General features: G+C 40.3%; 2 protein-coding genes across 6 annotated transcripts in view; both read left to right on the plus strand.

The window, feature by feature from the left end:
- Window positions 1–3512, plus strand: part of XPNPEP1 (X-prolyl aminopeptidase 1) — an 84682-nt gene extending 81170 nt beyond the window's left edge. For all 5 annotated transcript variants that reach the window (XM_053692771.1, XM_053692770.1, XM_053692769.1 and 2 more), the window contains one exon: window positions 361–3512. In XM_053692771.1, coding sequence (XP_053548746.1) covers window positions 361–489 — 129 coding nt within the window. In that variant the 3' untranslated portion in view covers window positions 490–3512. The remainder of the gene's footprint in view (window positions 1–360) is intronic.
- Window positions 1725–17437, plus strand: part of CFAP58 (cilia and flagella associated protein 58) — a 121940-nt gene continuing 106227 nt past the window's right edge. Inside the window, exon 1 of the mRNA XM_053693000.1 lies at window positions 1725–1793. Coding sequence (XP_053548975.1) covers window positions 1725–1793 — 69 coding nt within the window. The remainder of the gene's footprint in view (window positions 1794–17437) is intronic.

The raw sequence follows: 17437 nt of genomic DNA on the forward strand, positions 1-17437 counted from the left end.
TGTGCGTAACCGTAGTAACCCACATTTAACAAACTATTGTATATTCTGTGCATTTTGGTTTCGATTAGAAACTTTTTTACAATATGCTTATTTATACTTGTATTTTACTTATATTTTACTTGTATTTTACTATTTTTTACTTGTATTTTACTATATTTTACTTGTATTTTACTTATTTTTACTTGTATTTTACTTATTTTTTACTTGTATTTTACTTATATTTACTTGTATTTTACTATTTTTGCAATATGTTTTTATTTGCACATTATCTCATCTCATTCATAGCACAACCATTAAACAAAGTGATACACTACCTACTAAATAATAATACTGCAACTGTCACATCTTATATTTTTATAGATTGACTGGGTTAACGCGTATCACAAGAAATGCAGAGATGTCGTTGGAGCTGAGCTGGAAAAACAAGGGCGTCATGAGGCCCTCCAGTGGTTGATTAAGGAAACACAGCCCATTTCCAAATTACAGTAGCACTTATGTAGCCGATTTGTTGTATCACATTGCAGCCTATTGTACCTGAAGATGTTAATGCCAAAGTACTTGCTATGGGTTATACAATAGAACATTTTCTTTTTTAAAGAAAAATAAAACTATTTAATTGACTCCTCTTCCAGTCAATCAACACAGCGACAAAACAAAAACAAGGCAACATAAGGATTAATCCCACAAGGTAAAACAACATTGATATTGTTGTTGGTGTTTTGTTTTTCCCATGCAGAGCAAGTTAGTGCGTTTTTAAAATTCTAATAATCAAAATATATTGTTCCCCCTAAACAACATCTCAACTGAGCAGTTATTTAACACAACAAGAGTCTCAGACCTTCATGTACACCAAGAAACATACATTGAATCCAAATGATCTGACGGTCTTTGTTGAGATGGAGAGGAGCAGTGATAAGTATCCAGATTGAAAGCACAGTAGTAGGGGGGTGCTTTGTGGCCCCTAGGGCATAGGTTGGACAAGCCTTTTATGAAAGATTTGTTTTATCCCTGTGGTGTTTTACTGTGAGAAGCTTTATTTTAGTTCCTTGCTACATACAGCAGCCACCATCTTGTGTATTTATGTTTTCCTGACGGCACTTATAGCTCCGCCCCTAACTCATGTAAGCTGGACCAACTACGTGGCAACCTCAGTCAGCTCATTTAGTATAAAGGGTTCATAGAATATTAAAACAATTTATAGGAATTACTTTTTGGGTGTTATGCATAGTTAAAAAAAGAAAGAAATTGTAATGTACTCTATTTATTTTACCAGCTTTTTCTGTAATTGTCTTTTCCCATTGATCCAAGAATACTGACCCTGCAACAAGGTTACAAATGTTGTTCAGGAGCACTTATCTCTATCTCTAATTGACTACAGCAAGGGAGGTAAGGTAAAAAAAACCTAAAAGGGACATTACATTCGTTATTAATTTTAAGCTTAGTGACCCTGTACCTCCTGTGTTTTGAGCCAATCAGCAGTGCTAGTTGCACATTACGGTTGGGCTGATAGGCTCAGTGTCAGTGATCAGGATCAGCAGTGGGAGTTAAACACATAGAGGCGTATGGTCGCTAGTCTTAAAATTACATTGAGCATGTGATTTTTGGAGTGTTATGGCCCTTTAAGAGGCTTTCAAGGGATAGATCACTGGTTTGCTAACAAAATGAGCATTTACTTTATATGTAGAGCTTTTGTACTCCGGATATATAAAATGTGTTGTGACACAATGAAGATACTTGAACCTGACCGTGTAGATCAGATGAGCAAATTCTTATTTCAGAGACAGCTTTTCAGGGTAGAACAAATACAATTCAGTTGTGACATAGCTGCTGCTAAATCCTAATAAACTATTGGATGTAATAACTATATTTATATTAATAGAAACCTCCCTTGTTGTCCTGTATATTAATGTATCTCTGTGTACACCAGGACACCAGATGTTTGTGTCACTACTGTATCATGGCAGCTAGTTGGGATTTCTTTCCAGTAAGAAGTAAAATACTTGAACTCGCTCACCTTTACATTATAGTTATAGATCTAATGACGGTGCTCAATTTCATATCTATTAACTTGTTAATAAGTAGGTTACACACAGGTGCTGTCTTTAGCATTTGGCACCTTTGGGATGTAGGACTTAGTAAATAAGACATCAGACTGTTATAAAGTGGGTTCTACAGTGTGGGGGGGGGTTCTGAGGAAGTCTCGAGAGTTAATTTAAACACATAGAATTTGTATTAATCTTATTCCTAAATGTTATTTAGATCAGCTGTGTCTTAACATTAAGACAACATAAATGTCCCACTAAATCTATTGAAAACTGATTGTTGTTGTTTCTGAGCCAACATAAATCTTGCTAAAGTTTTTAATGGATCTGTTGACAGATTCGTTATAAGCTTAATGAGCTATAGGACCTTTCTTTATGCAAAGGTGCTAATGTATAACTTAATAAGGGCATTGTACCCATTAATGTGAAAATGTCTATATGGAAGATAAGTGTTTGAAAACTGTGAGTCTGTGCCTGAATAAAGTTATTTAAATTGAAACTAATATACCAGTATCTGCACCTATTGCTAATACTGATTGGTTTAAAAGTGCTTCTTAGCATTCCTAGGAAGTTATTAACCAATAAGCATTAGAAGTACATATTGACCAATAGGAGAAATAATCTGTTAGCCAATAATTATTTGTACTGCTGGTACAGCTTTTATCTCAAATTTTTCATGCTAAACAATCGACGTTTAAGTGCTTTCATGTGACATCATTTTTGGGCTACAGTGTCTATTTAAGGTACATTGTTCAGACTATGTTAAAGGGACAGTTTACTCAAAATATTTCTCCCCTTTAATTTGTTCCCAATGATCCACTTAACCTGCTGGAGTTTATTATATTGTTTACAGGTAGCTCCTTTACCCTTATATTGGCATTTTAAATAGTTGATTTAGCATGTGGTATCCCCACCTATTCTGAAAGTTTGTGGCCGCAGGTCCAAGCTATAGATAAGCTTTGTAAACACAGCTAGCAGAAGAAATTACACTCCCAGTAGGATATAGCAGAGATAAGGTAATAAAATGTTGATTTTCCATTGTTCTCTCCAAGTACTGGTGATTGGTTTATGGACAGATATAAGATAAAGAAGCAGGTTTATGAACACAATGTGATACAGTAATGAGATCTGATTATACCTACAAGCTCAACCCATTTTATTAGGTTGTGGCTTCAAAACACAAAATAAGAGCTTAAATATACACAAATAAACCTTAAAAAGCAAATTTTCATACATTTTTACCCTGCAGTTGGCAAAAAAAGCAATTGTAAACACATTAAAGGAAAAAACAATTTTACAGTATACTGTCCCTTTAAGATCCTTCCAGCTATGACATCCTATCAATTCAGATTTGGTCATATAGCATTCTGCCAGCAAAGACCTCACACTGTTGGGGATAGTGGTAATTTATCTTTACATCAATTGTTTTGTAATTAAATGCAAATAAAAATAAAATGTACTGTTGTGTGATTGTTTTTGTCAATGACCTGTTTTATTCTCTAGTTATCTGAAAGCACAAAATGAAATAGTTTTCTTTAAAGGGACGTTAAAGTCAAGGTTTATTAATTCAGATAAAGCATGCAATTAAAAAAAAAAAAACTTTCCAATATACTTCTATTATGAAAACGTGCACACTGTTTTTATATGCACACTTTCTGCGACTCCGGCTCTTATGAGCATGTGCTAAAGTGCACAGTATATACGTATATGCCTTTTGTGACTGGCTGACTGTCACATGATACAGGGGGAGGGAAGGATTAACTTTAAAATTAGCTAGATATTTTCTGCTCATTTCAATTGCTATTGAATTGTCTTTTTATTGTGTATTTGTCAGTTATTCAATTCTGCGGTATTTAGTTCTCCTTTAAGTAACTGATTTATATTTGCCTTTTTATCTTTCCTATCAACAGCCATATACCAGAGGTACTGTAAGGTAAGACACCTACTGTGTGTGCTGTACTATATACAGGTACTGTAAGGTAACGTACCTACTGTATGGGCCGTGCTATATACAGGTACAATGATTACAGCAGAAGTACAGGACTAAACTGTAAGGTAACATACCTACTGTGTGTTCTGTGCTATATACAGGTACTGTAAGGTAACGTACCTACTGTATGTGCTGTGCTATATGCAGGTACTGTAAGGTAACGTACCTACTGTGTGTGCTGTGCTATATACACGTACTGTAAGGTAACATACCTACTGTGTGTTCTGTGCTATATACAGATACTGTAAGGTAACCTACCTACTGTGTGTGCTGTGCTATATATAGGTACAGTGATTACAGCAGAAGTACAGGACTGAACCTTAAAGGAAAAGTACCTACTGTGGGTGCTGTGCTATATACAGGTACAGTAGACAAGTAGAAGTAACGTACCTACTGTGGGTGCTGTGCTATATACAGGTACAGTAGACAAGTAGAAGTAACGTACCTACTGTGGGTGCTGTGCTATATACAGGTACAGTAGACAAGTAGAAGTAACGTACCTACTGTGGGTGCTGTGCTATATACAGGTACAGTAGACAAGTAGAAGTAACGTACCTACTGTGGGTGCTGTGCTATATACAGGTACAGTAGACAAGTAGAAGTAACGTACCTACTGTGGGTGCTGTGCTATATACAGGTACAGTAGACAGGGACAAGTAACGTACCTACTGTGGGTGCTGTGCTATATACAGGTACAGTAGACGGGTACACGTAACGTACCTACTGTGGGTGCTGTGCTATATACAGGTACAGTAGAAGGGGACAAGTAACGTGCCTACTGTGGGTGCTGTGCTATATACAGGTACAGTAGACGGGGACAAGTAACTTACCTACTGTGGGTGCTGTGCTATATACAGGTACAGTAGACGGGGACAAGTAACGCTTCTACTGTGGGGTGCTGTGCTATATACAGGTACAGTAGACAGGGACCTACTAAGAAGTAGATTGTAATAATTATATCCACCAAGAGAGTTGCACTCCTAGTAATTGGAAGTCCAATATACCAAAGGGACAACTCCTCCGTCTAAAGAAAAATTGTTCATATCCAGATAAATGGGAAGAACAGGCGAAAACTCTAAAAGAACATTTTTTAGAGAGAGCTTATGAAGAGAGTAACCTGGACAGAAATATAGAGGAAGTCCAAAATAAAGACAGAAGAGACTTACTAAAATATAAGAATAAAAATAATATTGGCTTAGAAAATAATAGCAAAGATACACTCACTGTCCCATTTATAACAGGATACAGTGAAAACAGATATCTAATAGAAAGGATAATTCACAAACACTGGCCACTCCTGAAAGATGATGACATCATAGGAGAGAAATTATCATCAAGACCTATATTTATTTATAAGAAAGTGAATAACTTGAAAAGTATATTGTCCTCTAGTGTTCCCAAGACTCACAAACTAAATGATAAAGATGTTTCTCTTGTAAGGTGTATCCAGTCCACGGATTCATCCATTACTTATGGGATATTCTCCTTCCCAACAGGAAGCTGCAAGAGGACACCCACAGCAGAGCTGTCTATATAGCTCCTCCCCTAACTGCCACTCCCAGTCATTCTCTTGCAGCTCTCGACAAGAAAAGTATCAAGAGATATGTGGTGATTTAGTGTAGTTTATCTTCAATCAAAAGTTTGTTATTTTTAAATGCTACCGGCGTTGTACTGTTTTTGCCTCAGGCAGAAATTAGAAGAAGAGTTCTGCCTGAGGTTTTTGATGATCTTAGCAGGTTGTAACTAAGGTCCACTGCTGTTCTCACACATAACTGAAGAGTATGGGAAAACTTCAGCTGAGGGAATGGCTTGCAGAATTACCTTCTCTGAGGTATGTTCAGTATATTTTTTTTCTAGAGAGATAAGGTCTAGATAATGCTGACAGTGCTTGATATATTTAAGGTAAGCCTGATTACAGTGATTTAACAAACGACTGGGATCATGCTTGCAGTAAAGGGTAATATTCATGTTAATTGCTCTTATTACTTAGTATGTAAAACGTTTGCATGATATATAAAAAACGTTTTTTTACTGAAGGTGATAAATCTTTATTTGGGGCATAGTTTTCCACATGGCTGATTAGATTTCTCCTAGGAGTAGTTATTTATGGCCCTTTCACTTTGAGTGCATGGTGGGAGGGGCCTATTTTCGCGCTCTAATTGCGCAGTAGTTTTTACAGTCTGAGTCATCCAGCTTCCCTGAAGGAGTCCCCTGACATATAGGACCTCTGTAAAGGGTTTTTGTGCCTACAAAAGTCGTTTTAAGGGCAGGTAGGAGCCACAGTAGAGCTGTGGCAGTTTGCTTGTGACTGTTTATAACGGTTTTTACCATTTTTCTGATTCGTTTTTGAGCCTGAGGGGTTAATCATCCATTTGCAAGTGGGTGCAATGCTGTTTTAGTCTATTATACAATTGATTCAACTTTGGGGCAAACCAGAACTGGATCTCATGGCGTCTCGTAAGAACGCCAAGCTTCCTTGTTACGGATCCAGGTCCAGGGATCCCAAGGCAAACGCTGATAGATGCTCTAGCAGCGCCTTGGTCCTTCAACCTGGCTTATGTGTTTCCACCGTTTCCCTCTGCTTCCTCGTCTGATTGCCAAGATCAAGCAGGAGAGAGCTTCGGTGATTTTGATTGCACCTGCCTGGCCACGCAGGAATTGGTATGCAGATCTGGTGGACATGTCATCCCTTCCACCATGGACTCTGCCGCTGAGGCAGGACCTTCTACTTCAGGGTCCTTTCAACCATCCAATCTAATTTCTCTGCGTCTGACTGCTTGGAGATTGAACGCTTGATTTTATCGGTCATTGATACCTTAATTCAGGCTCGAAAAGTCGATCACGAGGAAAATCATAAGATATGGTGTAGATATCTTCATTGGTGTGAATCCAAAGGTTACTCATGGAGTAAGGTCAGGATTCCTAGGATATTATCTTTTCTCCAAGAAGGATTGGAGAAGGGATTGTCAGCTAGTTCCTTAAAGGGGCAGATTTCTGCTCTGTCTATTCTTTTGCACAAGCGTCTGGCTGATACTCCAGATGTTCAGGCGTTTTTGTCAGGCTTTAGTTAGAATCAAGCCTGTGTTTAAACCTGTTGCTCCGCCAGGGAGTTTAAATTTAGTTCTTAAGGTTCTGCAAGGGGTTCCGTTTGAACCTTTGCTTTCCATAGATATTAAACTTTTATCTTGGAAAGTTCTGTTTTTAGTAGCTATCTCCTCGGCTCGAAGAGTTTCGGAGTTATCTGCTTTACAATGTGATTCCCCTTATCTAATTTTCCATGCAGATAAGGTAGTGTTACGTACCAAACCTGGTTTTCTTCGTAAGGTGGTATCTAATAAAAATATCAATCAGGAGATTGTTGTTCCTTCACTATGTCCTAATCCTCCTTCAAAGAAGGAACCTCTATTACACAATCTTGATGTGGTTCGTGCTTTAAAATTTTATTTACAAGCTACGAAGGATTTTCGTCAAACATCTGCTTTGTTTGTGGTCTACTCTGGACAGAGGAGAGGCCAAAAGGCTTCGGCAACTTCTCTTTCTTTTTGGCTAAGAAGTATAATCCGCTTAGCTTATGAGACTGCTGGCCAGCAGCCTCCTGAAAGAATTACAGCTCATTCCACTAGAGCGGTAGCTTCCACATGGGCTTTTAAGAATGAGGCTTCTATTGAACAGATTTGTAAGGCGGCGACTTGGTCTTCGCTTCATACTTTTTTAAAATTCTACAAACTTGATACTTTTGCTTTTTGGAGGCTATTTTTGGGAGAAAGGTCTTACAGGCAGTGGTGCCTTCCCTTTAAGCGCCTGCCTTGTCCCTCCCTTCATCCGTGTCCTATAGCTTTTGTATTGGTATCACACAAGTAATGGATGAATCCGTGGACTGGATACACCTTACAAGAGAAAACTAAATTTATGCTTACCTGATAAATTTATTTCTCTTGTGGTGTATCCAGTCACGGCCCCACCCTGTCATTTTAAGGCAGGTGTTTTTTATTTTTTAAACTACAGTCACCACTGCACCCTATAGTTTCTCCTTTCTCTTGCTTGTCTTCGGTCGAATGACTGGGAGTGGCAGTTAGGGGAGGAGCTATATAGACAGCTCTGCTGTGGGTGTCCTCTTGCAGCTTCCTGTTGGGAAGGAGAATATCCCACAAGTAATGGACGAATCCGTGGACTGGATACACCACAAGAGAAATAAATTTATCAGGTAAGCATAAATTATGTTTTTTGGCAGAAACCTGAGAGGTTTTCTTTCCATGCATAAATTGCAAAGCAAGTGAAAGAGGGAGAAAAAACAAGAAGTTTTTTCTCACACAACTCTAAAGTGAAGTATGAAATTAAAGACACGATAAGGTGTACTAGCAAGGGGGTAATATTATGTAATACAATGTAAGCTGTGGCTAACAATATGTAGGGTAAACCTCCAGACTTCTTAGAGACAGGATAAAAAAAAACATCTGTTGAAGAATAAACACAAAAATGTTGAAAACACCACTATATCGACAACTTCACATTCTAACATCAGGGAAGACAAAAAGATTTCAGTTATATAGGCATCCAATTGGAGAGGGGCTAATTATGAAAAAAAAAAAAAATACTGACCGCCGAATCCAAATGGATTTTTGATTTAGATTGCCTATATCCCAGGGGCCTAAACAATAAGGAAGATCTTTCACACCTTCTGAATTTGAGATAAGTATTGACAAATCATATAGATGTTCCATTCTACAGGCTGCATGTATGTTCATACTAGCACAGAGTTAGATGGATTCAATACAATCAAAACACAGAAGAATGGGTCCAATCAGTTCAACTGAATATAAGCATTGTGGATATTTATTAAATAAATTAGAACATTCTTATTTGTATCATGCTTATAACAGACAAATCTCTCCAGTGCCTAGTGGATCTTATTGTATTAATTTGCCCTTTAAGTCTCTATATTGCCAAACTAGTCAATGTGTTCTACTGCTTTTGGCCTGCAAGTAGAAAAGCCTGTTCAGTTCTACTGTTTGTAATGTTGTACCTACATATTCTCAACCACCGTGCCCTATGTTAGATAAAGTTCCCTTTGTTAGATTAGATACAGTGCCCTCTGTTAGATTCAATGAAAGGGGACGGGGAAATAATTATGCCCTCTGTTAGATACAAGTGCCCTCTGTTAGATTTAGATACAGTGCCCTCTGTTAGATACAGTGCCCTCTATTAGATACAGTGCCCTCTGTTAGATACAGTGCCGCGTCTGTTAGATTAGATACGTGCCGTCTGTTTTATTTACAGTTGCCGTCTGTTAGATTAGATACAGTGCCGTCTGTTAGATTAGATACAGTGCCGTCTGTTAGATTAGATACCAGTGCCCTCTGTTAGATACAGTGCCATCTGTTAGATTTGATACAGTGCCTTCTGGTTAGATTAGATACAGTGCCCTCTGTTAGATACAGTGCCCTCTGTTAGATTAGATACAGTGTCCTCTGTTAGATTAGATACAGTGCCCTCTGTTAGATTAGATACAGTGTCCTCTGGTTAGATTAGATACAGTGTCCTCTGTTAGATTAGATACAGTGCCGTCTGTTAGATTAGATACAGTGCCCCTCTGTTAGATACAGTGCCCTCCTGTTTAGATACAGTGCCCTCTGTTAGACTTAGATACAGAGCCCTCTGTTAGATACAGTTGCCCTCTGTTAGATACAGTGCCCTCTGTTAGATTAGATACAGTGCCCTCTGTTAGATACAGTGCCCTCTGTTAGATACAGTGTCCTCTGTTAGATACAGTGTCCTCTGTTAGATACAGTGCCGTCTGTTAGATTAGATACAGTGCCTTCTGTTAGATACAGTGCCATCTGTTAGATTAGATACAGTGCCGTCGATTACGATACAGTGCCGTATGTTAGATTAGATACAGTGCCCTCTGTTAGATACAGTGCCCTTCTGTTAGATTAGATACAGTGCCCTCTGTTTGATACAGTGCCTCTGTTAGATACAGTGCCCTCTGTTAGACTTACAGTGTCCTCTGTTAGATTAGATACAGTGTCCTCTGTTAGATTAGATACAGTGTCCTCTGTTAGATTAGATACAGTGCCGTCTGTTAGATACAGTGCCGTCTGTTAGATACAGTGCCGTCTGTTTTAGATACAGTGCCGTCTGTTAGATTAGATACCAGTGCCCCTCTGTTAGATTAGATACAGTGCCCTCTGTTAGATACAGTGCCCTCTGTTAGATTAGATACAGCTGCCCTCTGTTAGATTTGATACCAGTGCCCTCTGTTAGATTTGATACAGTGCCGTCTGTTAGATTAGATACAGTGCCGTCTGTTAGATTAGATACAGTGCCCTTCTGTTAGATTAGATACAGTGCCGGCTGTTAGATTAGATACAGTGCCATCTGTTAGATTAGATACTAGTGCCCTCTGTTAGATACAGTGCCCTCTGTTAGATTAGATACAGTGCCGTCTGTTAGATTAGATACAGTGCCCTCTGTTAGATTAGACACAGTGCCCCTTGTTAGATTAGATACAGTGCCGTCGGTTAGATTTGATACAGTGCCCTCTGTTAGATACAGTGCCCTCTGTTAGATTAGATTACAGTGCCCTCTGTTAGATTGGATACAGTGCACTCTGTTAGATACAGTGCCCCTCTGTTAGATTAGATACAGTGCCCTCTGTTAGATTAGATACAGTGCCGTCTGTTAGATTAGATACAGTGCCCTCTGTTAGATACAGTGCCCTCTGTTAGATTAGATACAGTGCCCTCTGTTAGATTATAGATACAGTGCCCTCTGTTAGATTAGATACAGTGCCCTCTGTTAGATTAGATACAGTGCCGTCTGTTAGATTAGATACAGTGCCGTCTGTTAGATACAGTGCCTCTGTTAGATACAGTGCCTCTGTTAGATACAGTGCCCTCTGTTAGATTAGATACAGTGCCCTCTGTTAGATTACAGTGCCCTCTGTTAGATACAGTGCCCTCTGTTAGATTAGATACAGTGCCCTCTGTTAGATAGATACAGTGCCCTCTGTTAGATACAGTGCCCCTCTGTTAGATTAGATACAGTGCCGTCTGTTAGATTAGATACAGTGCCGTCTGTTAGATTAGATACAGTGCCGTCTGTTAGATTAGATACAGTGCCCTCTGTTAGATACAGTGCCCTCTGTTAGATGCAGGGCCCTCTGTTAGATGCAGCGCCCTCTGTTAGATGCAGCGCCCTCTGTTAGATGCAGCGCCCTCTGTTTAGATGCAGCGCCCTCTATTAGATGCAGCGCCTTCTGTTAGATGCAGCGCCCTCTGTTAGGAGGTAGGGTGGTAGGGTGGGAGATTTTTAATTCTGTATTCAGAGCAGGGGTCACAAAGGGATATGGACCCCCCCCCCCCAAAAAAAAAAAAAAAAGATTCAGACAGAGCATACGCTTTTAAAAAAAAGTTTCTAATTTACTTCTATTATCAAATTTGCTTAGTTCCAGGATATTCTGTGTTGAAGAGATACCTAGGTAGGCTTCAGGAGCACTATATGGCAGGGAATAGCGCTGCCCTCTAGTGCTCTGCCATGTAATGGTCCAGACACTAGAAGTAAATTAGAAATGCCTTTAAAATGGAATGTTCTATCTGAATCATGAAAGAAAGATGTTGGGTTTCATGTCCCTTTAAGATTTACTGTGTTTGGTATAAGTACAACCCTAATCCAGGCTGGTTCTATATTAGTTGAGGCTAGGTATCTTGCTTATTGCACAACGTAAATCCTACACTTGCTATGCCACCTATCTGCTATTATGCAGGGCGGCCACGGACGTTGCTAAGGGGGTATGGGAGGAGCAGGTGGCCATAATGTGTTCCCCCCAACTAGGAAACCATAATCTGGGGCTCTGGGCTGCAGACCTATAATAACAGGCAGTGTCACTGACTAATGCAGGGAGGGAGGCTGGGAGCTGGAGCTTCAGGTATGGGAGCATTTATAATTAAGTTAATCACTTTATTTATGTTTAAATTAGGGACATTGGATGTGAGAATAAAAAAAATCTTTGCCCTTCCAATTTTTTTTCCCTTTTTGTTTTTAAAGGAAATTTAAAATATTTTTGTGGGCCCTAAGCACTGGGCTACTCTAATGGATAAGTTGCGCACTGATTTGAAGTGAAGTCACTACCGATGCACCAAAGACATATTGAAACTGCTTCTGACTGTGCCTGTGAAAATGGAATATGTATAGCATTTGTGTAACAACTGGTGCTTCCAGCACTAACGGTATCAGTATTTTACAGCTTCCCCTGGTGTCAGACGTAAACACACACTGGGTTAAGGAGGATTCCAGACGCTTTTACGTCACTGACAATCTTGTTCCTCGCTGCATTCTGTTGCTCCTTCGGCTGCCACTCTGTCCTGTTCCTACACTCTCGTCTGCGCAGTCATTGTTGGGCGTTGTCATATATAAAGCTAAACTTGCGCCTTTTGTTTAGCGTTTTCTGCTTTCTCGTTAGACCTAGGGGTTTGTGGATACTTAGAATCCTCTTCATGCTGGTGATATCATAGGGCTCCCAGATGCATTGTATTTCACCGTGTTTCTCGTAAGGCGCGAGCTCGCCAGTACAGCCTAAAAACAGAATACGAGCAAGCTTTACTGGTAGTGCAAAATGACATTAAAGGGACAGTCATCCTAGATTTTTTTGTTGTTTAAAAGATAGATAATCCCTGTTCATTACACCATGCCCCCAGTTTTGCATAACCAACACTGTTATAATAACATAATTTAACTTCTGCTGATTTACCTAACTATATATATATATATATATTTATAAATATATATATATATATATAATATATATCTATATATATACTGCTCCAAAAAATAAAGGGAACACTAAAATAACCACATCCTAGATCTGAATGAATTAAATATTCTAATGAAATACTTTGTTCTTTATATAGTTGAATGTGCTCGACAACAAAATCCACAAAAATTAAAAAATGGAAAGCAAATGTTTCAACCCATGGAGTTCTGGATTTGGAGTCACACTATAGGCTGATCCAACTTTGATGTAATGTCCTTAAAACAAGTCAACATGAGGCTCAGTAGTTTTGTGCGGCCTCCACGTGCCTGTATGACCTCCCTACAATGTCTGTGCATGCTCCTGATGAGGTGGCGGATGGTCTCCTGAGCGATCTCTCCCAGACCTGGACTAAAGCATCTGCCAACTCCTGGACAGTCTGTGGTGCAACGTGACAGTTGGTGATAGGAGAGAGAGATGATCGTCCCAGATGTACTCAATTGATTCAGGTCTGGGGAACGGGTGGGCCAGTCCCATAACATCAATGCCTTCATCTTGCAGGAACTGCTGACACACTCCAGCCTCATGAGGTCTAGCATTGTTCTTGCATTAGGAGGAACCCAAGGCCAAACCGCACAAGCTTATGGTTCACAAGGGGTCTGAGGATCTCATCTCGGTACCCTAATGGCAGTCAGGCTACCTCTGGCGTGCACATGGAGGTCTGTGCGGCCCCACCAAAGAAATACCACCCCACACCATTACTGACCCACTGCCAAACCGGTCATACTGGAGGATGTTGCAGGCAGCAGAATGTTATTCACAGTGTCTCCAGACTCTGTCACGTCTGTTACATAGTGCTCAGTCCTGCCCCTGCTTTCATCTGTGAAGAGCACAGGGCGCCAGTGGCGAATTTGCCAATCTTGGTGTTCTCTGGCAAACGCCAAACGTCCTGCACGGTGTTGGGCTTGTAAGCACAACCCCCCACCTGTGGATGTCGGGCCCCTCATACCACCCTCATGGAGTCTGTTTCTGACCGTTTGAGCAGACACATGCACATTTGTGGCCTGCTGGAGGTCATTTTGCAGGGCTCTGGCAGTGCTCCTCCTGTTCCTCCTTGCACAAAGGCGGAGGTAGCGGGTCCTGCTTGCTGGGTGTTGCCCTCCTACAGCCTCCTCCACGTCTCCTGATGTACTGGCCTGTCTCATGGTAGCGCCTCCATGCTCTGGACACTACGCTGACAGACACAGCAATCCTTCTTGCCACAGCTCGTATTGATGTCCCATCCTGGATGAGCTGCACTACCTGAGCCACTAGTGTGGGTTGTAGACTCCGTCTCATGCTACCACTAGAGTGAAAGCACCGCCAGCATTCAAAAGTGACCAAAACATCAGCCAGAAAGCATAGGAACTGAGAAGTGGTCTGTGGTCACCACCTGCAGAAACACTCCCTTTATTGGGGGCGTCTTGCTAATTGCCTATAACTTTCCACCTGTTGTCTATCCCATTTGCACAACCGCATGTGGAATTGATTTGTTGCTTCCTAAGTGGACCAGATTGGTTTCACAGAAATGTGATTGACTCTGGAGTTACATTGTGTTGTTTAAGTTTTCCTCCCTTTATTTTTTTGAGCTCGTGTATATGTATGCTATGTGTTGGTAGTATAAGTATATGTTTATGTATGTATGTGTGTGTGGTAATATATATATATATATATAAGCCTCTGCAAAACTGCCATGTTATTTGGTTCTTTTGACAGACATTGCTGTTTAGCCACATCATTGCTCACTCCTAGGTAACTTCACATGCGTGAGCCTCATTGTTATCTATATGACACACATGAACTAGCTCCCTTCTAGTGGTGAAAAACTGTCAAAATGCATTTCAGATTAGAGGCGGCCTTTATGTGCTTAGAAATTAGCATACTAAACCTCCTAGGTTTTAGCTTTCAACTAAGAATACCAAGAGAACAAAGCAAACATTGATGATTATAAGTAAATTGGAAAGTTATTTAAAATTACATGCTCTATTATGAATCATGAAAGTTTTTTTTTGCGACTTGACTGTCCCCTTTAACCTCAAATAGTCTCTACTGTTGTATAAGAAAATATCTTTACTCTGCTTCCCCCGTAAATGTCCAGTTTTATCTTCAATGACTGATTAAGAGATCTGAAACCCCAGTTTTTTGTCTTTTTTTTGGGATCAGATTAAAAAAAAAAAGTTTCCAATTTACTTCTGTTAATAATTTTCTCCCCATGATATTCTGTGTTGAGGAGATACCTAGGTACATGTCAGGAAATAGCGTTGCCCTCTAGAGTACTCAACAAACGGATAACATTCTTGCGAAACCGATGCCATATAGTGTTCAGACACGTGCACACTCTCTGAGCTTACATCCCTGTTATTCAACAAAATGTGATAGAAGTAAATTAGAAAGTTATTTAAAATTGACTGCTCTATCTGAATCAATGAAAGAAATGAAAAAATCTCTTACCCAGGAACGGAGCCTTGGCAACATTTCCCCTATATAGTTTGCTCCTTTTTTCATTTCTACAGCTTGTCTTTGTTCTTTGAGAGAGCGTCGGGTGTGTGCAGTTGTGTATAGAGAACTGAGCACACACTAATTAATAAACATGTACCACTGGCATTCAGAACATATATTGCATATATGCACCATCTTAAGTATATGAAATGCAACTATATACTGATACTAACTTTCCAGTAGTTTGTGTCCTTCTCGTTACTTGAAAGGTTGGGATGATTATTTGTAATAAATGTGTTTTAAGCCCACTGGGGTAGATTTTTTAAGACGCACTCGCAGGTTTTAAGGCTTTGTGGTGCAGGCTCTCATGAGTGAACCTGCAACCACAAATATAAGAAGCAGAAACGGCTTCTTTCATCTCTGCCACTACAGAAGTGGTGAGATCAATCACCTTGACAGTGTTTGGGGGTGACTGACATGCCCTGCTCTTAAGCAACTGGTTGCAAGAGAGCATGGGGCAGCATTGCACAAGAAAGCTCTTGTGCATTGTTAAATTTCGCCATTCCATGCAGCACTCTTGAGTGGCAATTGCAAACCTGTCCGCCTTGCAATCATGATACATTTTGCTCACTGTGTTCATAAAGAGAACATTCTGTAGGAATATGTGCAATACTTCACTGTTATACTGTATCAGTGGTGGAAAGGCAGAAAATTCTGCACCTCTTGCCAAACTCTGTTCACAACCCTTTGGCATGCCAGCTTAGAAAACAATTTTGCATTCATTTGCATTTATCTGATGATGAAATCTACTAAAATATACAGATCCATTTATCCCATGGTACATCTAGGTTCATTTGCTCAATTAATTTATATTTCAGTCTTAGAGGAACTTATCAGATAATTTCTTTTCCCATGGCATTGCTTGATAATAAAATAATTATAGGATCCTTCATTCAACATTGCTCTCCCCTCTTTCAGATGAGGCAGTGGCATATTGTGGTGGGATTGAAGAGGGTATTTCCCCTTTCCGAGCATCTATAGGTGTCCACATACTGCTCCCTGATAAATTGCCTCTGCTTTTTTGCAGTTGTAGCCGCATCAGACAACAACATTTTGGAATTTAATTGGGAGAGCTTACATCACATATTGTACTGTCAGATGGGACAGGCTGCAGTATGATAAGTGTGATATGCATAAAACATTGAGCACATGTGCATTGATCTTCTGTTTTAATGTAATGTAACCCTTTGTGGTCATGGACAGAAAACCTTATCTGGTATTTAACAGGTTAGCAATAGTTTGTCAGTACTGTAGCTTTGCGTTTTTATGGGTCCTTACTCTCTGCCACTCTCCTGTTTCCAGGCATCCTGTCTGTGCTGCCTAGCTCTGTCTGACAGAGCAAATGCAGAAGAATCACTGTCAGTGGCTGTTTAGCATAAAAAAAATTCTGTTCTGTACTCCATTCAGGGTACAAGATCTAGAATTCTCCTAGTCTATTGGGAACCATAATTCCCAGAAATACCTGTTCTCACTCCAGTGCTCTTTAAAGGGAATTATTTCTAGTCCATTTTTCATCTTAAGGGGAGGAGAGTCCACGGCTTCATTCATTACTGTTGGGAATTAAGAACCTGGCCACTAGGAGGAGGCAAAGACACCCCAGCCAAAGTCTTAAATACCTTCCTCACTTCCCCGTCCCGTGAGGGTTCCCCGTCCCGTGAGGTGCGTTCCCTGCACTTCATCTCCAATTGCACATGCAGTGCCCCAGGGTCCAACCATTACTCCTGCGGGAGAGATTTGTTGGCCATCAGATTTTGCGGATCAGCTGCAAACGGCGGTATCGACAGTGATCCATGCCTCACCACGTTCTGCTAAGCGCAAGTGTAGGGCATATCATGGCGGCCCGGCCCAGGGGTTGTCTACGCCTATGGAAATATCAGAGGCATTATAAGATGACAAGGCCCACTCCGACTCTTCGAAGGAGGCCCTTTCTGGGTCAGTCTCATCTAAATATCTGGCTGCGGAGGAGCCTGACTTTAGGTTTAGGATAGAGAATTTGCGCTTTTTGCTGAAGCAAGTGCTTGCTACTCTGGAGATTCCGGAACCTAAGCTTCCGGAGGAACCTGCAATTCCTAAGCTTGATAAGGTATATGAGGACAGGTGGTGCCTCGTGCCTTCCCG

Source organism: Bombina bombina, chromosome 9, assembly GCF_027579735.1.
Source record: "Bombina bombina isolate aBomBom1 chromosome 9, aBomBom1.pri, whole genome shotgun sequence".
NCBI classification, from domain to species: Eukaryota; Metazoa; Chordata; class Amphibia; order Anura; family Bombinatoridae; genus Bombina; species Bombina bombina.